The sequence below is a fragment of the Capsicum annuum genome, chromosome 11 (genome assembly GCF_002878395.1).
Source record: "Capsicum annuum cultivar UCD-10X-F1 chromosome 11, UCD10Xv1.1, whole genome shotgun sequence".
Lineage (NCBI taxonomy): Eukaryota > Viridiplantae > Streptophyta > Magnoliopsida > Solanales > Solanaceae > Capsicum > Capsicum annuum.
In genome coordinates, this window is record NC_061121.1 from 235,747,629 (window position 1) to 235,755,964 (window position 8,336).

At 35.7% G+C, this 8,336-nt stretch overlaps 1 protein-coding gene across 1 annotated transcript; it reads left to right on the plus strand.

The window, feature by feature from the left end:
- The first annotated feature begins 259 nt into the window (after positions 1–259).
- Positions 260–8,103, plus strand: LOC124885272 (pre-mRNA-processing protein 40A-like). Its single transcript, XM_047400301.1, is given in 11 exon segments — positions 260–427; positions 4,649–4,701; positions 4,810–4,867; positions 5,028–5,213; positions 5,705–5,803; positions 5,891–5,959; positions 6,032–6,109; positions 6,565–6,642; positions 6,800–6,834; positions 6,982–7,087; positions 8,013–8,103. Coding segments are annotated over 11 exon segments (948 nt in total). The 3' UTR covers positions 8,031–8,103.
- Positions 8,104–8,336: the final 233 nt, after the last annotated feature.

Below are 8,336 nucleotides of genomic sequence, written 5' to 3' on the forward strand. Positions count from 1 at the left end.
ATAATAGCATGGACAGTGGAAGACCAAGTCTAGACCTACATAGTAGTTCCTGTCGTTCAGTTGTTCATGAGCCTGAAGTAGGATCATTATATGTTGACAGAAATTTAGAGCATAATAGTTCAATGGTTTTTTGTTCTAGAAGTGGCCTTGAAAGCCAAGGCGGTGATTCTAGTACATCCACTTCTGCAAACCAACACATACTGGATTTGAATTTGGCACTTGCATTTCAAGAAAGTTGAGTGATCCCAGGATTACATCTATGTTAAAGCGGAAAGAAAGACACACTGATCGTGAATTAGCTAATTTATTGCAAGATAAAGGGCTTGATCCTAATTTTTCAGTGATACTGAAGGAGAATGGATTGGACCCAATGATTTTAGCCTTGTTGCAGAAAGTAGTTTGGACGCTGATCGAGAATATCGCGATAGTAACCCTCCTATCACTGATTCAAATGATGTTGAGGATGTGTGACCAAATCATATTTCATTCTTGAAAGAACTTAGACTCCAAGGATTAGGAAAGTGGCTTCAAAGTTGTAGAGTAATGTTGCATCATGTAGCAGGAACTCCAGAGCGAGCATGGCTTCTTTTCAGTTTAATCTTCATTCTTGAAACCGTCGTTGTGGCTATCTTTCGACCAAAGACAATAAAACTTTTGAATGTTGCACACCAATAGGCAAGAAATGCATTAGTACTTTTAAAGTTCAGTTTAGTGTATTTGGAGTACGGTGCAGCTAAAATGTACTCCATATGGTTGTATTTTCCATTTTCTAACAAAATTTTGTAACACCCCGCATTTCGAACGAGAACAAAAATCATCATTTTATTCACGTAAAGGTTCCAAAAGCCATAAATCCAATTCAAGTTTAGTGTGTTAATTAATTATGTAGTGTGGAAACCTATTTGAGCATGAATTGAGATCATAGAGGTCCCCAAGCTCAAGGACAAGTTGAAAGTTTTCCTATCGTTCGAATTTTAGTGATTGTTGAAACTTAGGTCAACTTCAATCGACCATTACTCTTTGTATATATTGAATTAGAGTGCCTACTATATATCAAATGAAAGGTATTCGAATTATCTTTCCAACGATACCAATTTTGAAAAATTTCGACCCCCAGGAAGAAGTTATGGCTTTGCAAAGTGGAGTGTGTCATGCAGCATAAGGTGTGCGATGCACACCCTAACTTATGCCATAAGGTGTGCGACGCACACCCTAACTCATGCCATAAGGTGTGTGATGCACAACCTAATGTGTGCGATAAAGAGTGCACCCCACAACCTATATTATGCGATAAGGTTTGTGCCGCATATATTATTACTCAAGTGACTTAAACACTCTATTTTTAGGGCAAAATGGTCCTTTTCCCACCCTGATTTAGCCATGAACAGGAAATTCAGTTCCCAAAATACCCCAAAATACACTTTTATTCATCAAAATTGCTTAAGAACTCTCCTTAGGGTTTCAAAATAAAAACCCAAGCAACTCAAGATTCAACCGTGGGTTTTTGAAACTAATTGCATATTTGGAATCCCCAGAACGTAGGCTTCAAGAAAAACCTATCATCTTCGCATATAGAGGTACGTTGGGTTATCTCAAAAATCTCATGGGCTTAAAATTCATGTTTTAAAAATAAGGGTTTTGAAATTATGAATATAATCCCGTTTTAAATGTTTCATGATATTGATTTGGTCTTTAGGCCTATTCCCGAAGTGGCTTGATATATGATATATGTATATGCATGTATTCCAAAAAGATGTTAACTTGAGAGCATGAATTATATGAAATCCCTCTTTTTATATGATCTCGTTTTAAATTCTCATATGATGTGAAATATTTGAAATCATCTTGACAAATGTGACATGAAATATTTTGAAAATGGTCATGGTTTTGACTTGTAATGAGAGGGTTGTTATGTTGAAATGTGATGAATATAATGGTTGCATGAAAGAATGATGTGATATTGATGGCTTGCAAGTCGGGTATAATGATACCTTACAGAATAAGATACGCGATTGAATTAAATGGAGTTTGATGCATTGATTTTACTGAGATAAGTGGATGCCCAAAAAAGGCATTTGAGTATAAGGGCTCATCGCTGGAAACTGTGTTTGTCGACATGGGGATTTGGTACCAGGCTAAGTGATCTTATGTACTTGACTTTGTATCATTCCCAAATTGGGACTATGGTTAGGAGCCCAGTCTAAGTGATCTTGGGCACTACTATACTTTATTGGGTCGAGACACCCTGCTGTGTGATCTTGTGTGTCTTCCCTCACTTATACTCTAATCTCGGCGGCAACCGAGATTTGACAGTTGGTGTAAATATTATATGTAGGGTATTCCACCTAGCTCAGCTTCATTACATTGTTGTTGAAAACTATTACATTATGGCCATGTGTTTTTAAATGATTTGATATGGAACTACTTTATAATGGCTCTCACCTATATTTGAAAAAAAAATATTATATTTTGTTTTTGGTTTCTTTGCGTACTAGTACTTTTGTATTGACCCCCTTCCCTCTTAGGTTTGGAGGCATAGTTTAGGGGTCCAGATAACCAGTAGATCTCTTTCGACAAATTAGCAGAATCAAGTGGTGAGCCTTCTATATTTCGGAAGGCATGATGTCTATCAGTTCATTTATCATTTAGTAGTTTTGGGTCTATTGGGGGCTTTGTCCCAGTTTTCAGACAGTAATTTATTTCAGTCATGTATTAGAGATTTCACAGAAGGTTGTTCAGATGTCGCTATATGTTATGGGACATTATTTCCCCTTTGTTGATTTCATTTGATTTATGACCATGTTTTCCATAATATTATGTATCTTCCGCATATCTTATTATCATATGAAATATATGCATGATTACCAGTTAGATAGGGGTGTTATTCTCTATGCTCTCAAAACATCTAGAATTCCTTTTTTTCCATATAGCCCACCATATAGCACCAGGGATAATTCTCCATCTACCTCTGTCCTTAGCATGTACACCTGCTTCTCCCAGCACATTAAAGTCTCGGATACTTTCCTAGGCATTGTCCTGGAAATGTCTTTTAGTCTTAAGACGATTCTCTAAAGTTGTTGGGTGTACTTATAATGTAGAAATACATGGTTAACCGTCTCTAAGGTTTCTCCGCAGAGGAAACATCTGGAGCACAAGGTTTTCCCTTTTTTCATGACATTATCTTGTGTAAGAACTACTTCCTTGGTCAGTAACCAGACAAAGACAAAGCATGACACTGTGTGAGGTATCCTACTTTTCCATATTTGCTTCCATGGCCATCTTGTATCCAGGTGATTTATTTGGTTCATCATCTTGTAGGCTTTGTTGACACTGAACATTTCTTTTTCATTTCCCATCCACCATAGTACGTCCTTCACTGTCTGCAGTCCATTGAATAAGTCCAAGGTATTAAAAAATTTAACTACTCTCATTACCTCCCGGTCATTAAGTTGCCTTCTGAAATTGAAGTTCCACCCAAGTGGTGTCCATAATTCTGCTATAGTTCTCTATTGAAACAATACCAAGTTGTAGATATCTGGAAAAATCACTTCCATATTCCCATCCTCATGTCAATTATCCTTCCAGAACCTAGTCTTGTTTCCATCCATCACTTTAACCTTTGAGTTGCTTTTAACTTCATTCCACTAGCATCTAATAGATCTAATAGATCTCTATAGGCTAACCCCATATGGTGTGGTAACTTCTTTAGTCATCCATATATCTTCTTCATGATATTTAGCCCCAGTCACTTTTCTCCATAGCAGCTGGTTATTGTTTGCATATTTCCACAACCATTTCATCATGAGAGCCTTACTTTGAATCTTTAGGTTCTTTATCCCCAACCCTCTAGTCTTCTTGTCAATTGTCCACCACAAAGAACACTGCCACTTTTTCTCGCATATCTTTGTTCCTTATTCTCTCTCTCCTAGTATGCCCACACACCAATCTCAACGTCCTCATTTCTGCTACATTTATCTTTCAAACATGTGAGCTCTTGACCAGCCAAACACTCTACCCCATGCAAGATAGCTAGTATAACAACCACTTTATAAATTTACCTTTTAAGTTTATTTTAACAAAATTCTTATACATGGCATGCTACTCACTAGCTCTTTTGCAAGAGCTAATTGGAACCAAAAAACACATGTTCAGAAATTGATTCATCGAAAAAAAAGCATAACGATAGTTTATGAGTTTCAAACGTGTCCAAATGGAAAAAAAATTATGGGGGGGCTTTGTTGAGTATGGAACTTAGAACCTCAGTGCAGGATTTGAACACCCTTACTGGCACACTCAGTCTTGTTTTTTGTGGCAAGGGTGTTCATTAATAAATACTCAGAAATGATAGAATTTGACTTATATATATATATATATATATATACAAAATGTGGTTATTAGGCGAATGTTGTTAAGTTGATCACCTTTGGATAGCTGTAGCTCGGCCGCAGCTTGGAAATGTTTCCACCCTACTTGTAGTTATATTCTACAAAGTACATAGTCCTTTTCCATGTGGGACATTATATCATTCATATTCTAACACTTCCATCCAGTATTGTACTGCTGGAAGTTACTGATTTCTACTCTCAGGGTACTGTTTATGTTCTGTTTTTTTACTTGACCTGCTTTCATGTTGTTTTCATTGGGACAGAGGGCATACGCATCAACTGACTGGAGAGGATTTACAAGTCCTGAGGGAAGAAAGTGTGTAACTTATATATTTTCTTGGCCTCTTTCCAATTATTCTTCTACAGTGGGTACTTTTGTGTGTTACTTATGCATAATGCTGATTGCTTTGTTTGTTTTCTGTAGGTATTACTATAACAAGGTTACTAGAATGTCCAAATGGAGAATGCCTGATGAAGTCAAGGTGATGTTAGATTTAAATCCAATATGGGTTTGTTCCGTGCTTTAATTAGCATGATAAGAAGGGATTGTTCTGTGCTTTAAATAGCATGATAAGAAGGGACAATATTCTGTTTTCTTGGATGCTCTATTCTCATAAAGTTCAATTATGTATAAATTCACAGTTGGCTTATGAAAAGGACACCATTTCACATGCTTTTGATTTTGGATCCATTTCTATTATTAAAATATCATCCCCGGGTGCAGATGGTTCATTAATCTCGGCATACGATGATAAATCAAGCCCAACTGTTGTGTCACCAGCTGCTAACTTACCAACTAAGTGGCTTCAGAATCATCAAGTTTATATGGTAAGGCTTCTTCTCCGATGATTGAAACAGTTGAAATGAAGAATTCTTCAAAACCTGCTTTGCCAGCTGTTGCTAATTAGGAGAAAATTGTAATAGCAGTAACCTTGGGAAATTCTGTCGCACCACCGGTGTATGTTTTCAGATTTATATGTTATAAATTTGCCACTGGTTTGTGTTGCTTCTTATTTAGAATTCAATTTTTCTGTAGATCTGAGACTACTACAACTCAAGATGAAGTAGTGTATGGTGATGTATTTTCTTCGGAGCATAGAGAGGTACTTTGTCCTTCTGAAATACTTCTGCGATTAGTTAATTACTATTGGTTACTAGTTAAAACACCAAGAAACCTTTTCGTAGCTGTTATGCTGGATGTTGAACCAATAATTTTGTAGTGCAGTTTTTAGTCAACTGCTAACAGGTGAAGAATATGCTCCAAATTCCAATGAGGTTTGCTTTTGTGCTTTGTGATTGATGTTGTCCCTAAAATGAAGAATGTCAAGAAATATGCTGCAATAACTGAAATCAGAGGTGCTACTCCATCAGATGAGAAAATAGTCGAGCTGGGACCATTAGTTTATGAGAGGAAAACGGTATAGTTGATTATTGCTTTTTGTCCCGTTTAATGTACGTTCTCGAAATTTCTCTTATTTCTATTTTAAGTATCTAATTTTATTTAGAAGGCAAAGAGTGCATTCAAAACTCTTTTGGAATCTGTAAATATTAGGTTTGATTGTACGTGGGATCAGGTTTATTACTTGACTGTTTTGTGCATACCAAATAATTAAGGGAGATCATTTGACATGAATTGTATTTGTCAGGCCATGAGAGCAGTAATTAATGACCGGAGATATGGTGCTCTAAATTCCCTTTGTGAGTGGAAGCAAGCTTTTAATGAGGTATCTCTCCAAGTCGGCATTGGAATGGGTTAATTGCTGCTTCAATGTTTCAGCATACCGTATTGCAAAAAGATAGATTGTGTTTGATATCCAATTGTTTCATGTCTGGTTGACTTAAATATTTTGGAAAATGTTTTCCAAATCAACTTATTTTCCTTAAATTTAAGGAAAATGAATTCCCTTCAAAAAGTAGGAAAAACATTTTCCAAAACTCTCTTTCAATCTCACTCTTAAGTTAAAATGTTTATACAACTCTCAAATGTATTTTCTAAAAAATATTTTTTTATTCACCAACCAAACACTTGAAAACATTTTCTGAAAAATGTTTTCCTTTCATCAACCAAACGTAAGAAAACAAGTAAGAAACCAACTTGTTTTCTAGGAAAACATTTTTCATCATACCAAACACACCCAAGGTCTATAGTGATCATTTTGAAGTTGTGTGTCTGTTCCAGTATCTGAGCCAAAAGAAAAAACTAGAAGCTGAAGAGAGGCGTGTTAAATAGAAGTAAGTGAAATTTTCTTTTGTGGGTGTCTTCCATTTGATATATCATGATATTCACATTACCAGTTTCAAAAATAAAAAGATATTATCATAATATTCATGATGTGTTAGAGACTGGTATTTGACTTGTTCAAAAGAATAAGTGGTATTTTTCACAACAATGTCCGTTGTTCTCAATCTTATAGGATTGCAAGGAGCTGTCACCATCGTCAAGATGGAGGTTTGTCTTTCACTTGTCATGTTAAGTTGTCTACAGCTTTTTTTCTAATCTTGGTCATTGTTTGTATATGTTTTGGTACGTTGAAGTTGATCCATTACTTGTGTAAGTTCCATTTGAACCACTAACTATTTGCTATTGATTATTCAGTAAGGCAATCTCCATATTCGAACATGATGAACGTTTTAAAGCTGTTGAGCGAGCTAAAGACTGTAAGGACCTTTTTGAAGATTATGTGGAGGAACTTGAGAAAAAGGTGAAACTCCTTTTGCAGAACTTTCTTGTAAGATTCTATATGTTAAAAACTAAGTGTGCGAACTGTAGTTTCCTTATATGGTCTTTGGCTCGTCACGAACTGTAGTTTCCTTATATGGTCTTTGGCTCGTCACAAATTAAGTTAGCCTTTCATTTGAGATAGAAACAAGGTCCAATTTGTTAAATATGGAATTAGAGGCAGATCTATCTGGATGTTAGACTATTAGATGTTAGCTAACCTAGGTTAACTGATGCTACAAATGTCTAGTCTTGGTGTACGATTAATGTATGAGAATCCCACACTAGTAAGGTGTATGTGTTGTAGTTTCCTTATATGATCTTGGACAATCTTCACCATCTGACCTAGTTTTCGAAGTTGAGTTAGGCGCTGGTCCACTTGATTAACAATAGTCATTCCATTCCTTTCCTTTGCAGGATGTCTTTCAGTTTGTTCCCTTTTTTTGTTTTGCTTAAAGAGTAGAAAGAAGGAATGTTGTAGATATTCAACTTACAATCTTGTGTTCTTTGAATACATTTTTAATGGCTTCTCAAGGGTACAACATATAAATTTGTTCACCATTGAATTCCAATTTAAACAGACTTCCATGTATTGTATGTAATTTTTCTCTAAACTTGAAACTATGATATGCTTCTTCCTCTCCCCCCTCCGTCATAAAATAGAAAAAGTTTTTCAATACTTTCATGCAAGTGTAGTTAAAGTCTCTTTGTAAATATTGTCTTCTTTATAGAGAAATTTTATTTTTTTTACTTTGTACTGGATTTTATAAGCAGCATGCGAAGGCATTTGAGGAGCAGAAGTGCAATAGAGTGGAGTACTTAGAATTTTTAAAATCCTATGACTTTATTAAGATATTTGTTCTAGTGGAATTAGCATCATTTCCTAGATTATGTTTTTCTATTTCCAGGAGATAGAACATCCATAGTTCCATTGTTGCTGACTTCTTTTGTTCAAGCCAGTAGCCAGTGGTGAAGAGTTCAGGACCGCTTGGAAACTGATGAAAGATGCTCCCGCCTTGAGAAAATTGATCGCTTGGAGATTTTCCAGGTACTACTCATTTTTCTAATACATCATAAATAACTTTTTCCAAACATCTCATTTGTACGCCTCAATTTTAAAGTTAAGAGAATAACCAATTAAGCATGTCACAAAAAGGACCCAATTAAGCATGTCACAAAAAAGAGTTACAAAAGGACCCAATTAAGCATGTCACAAAAAAAAGTTACAAGTC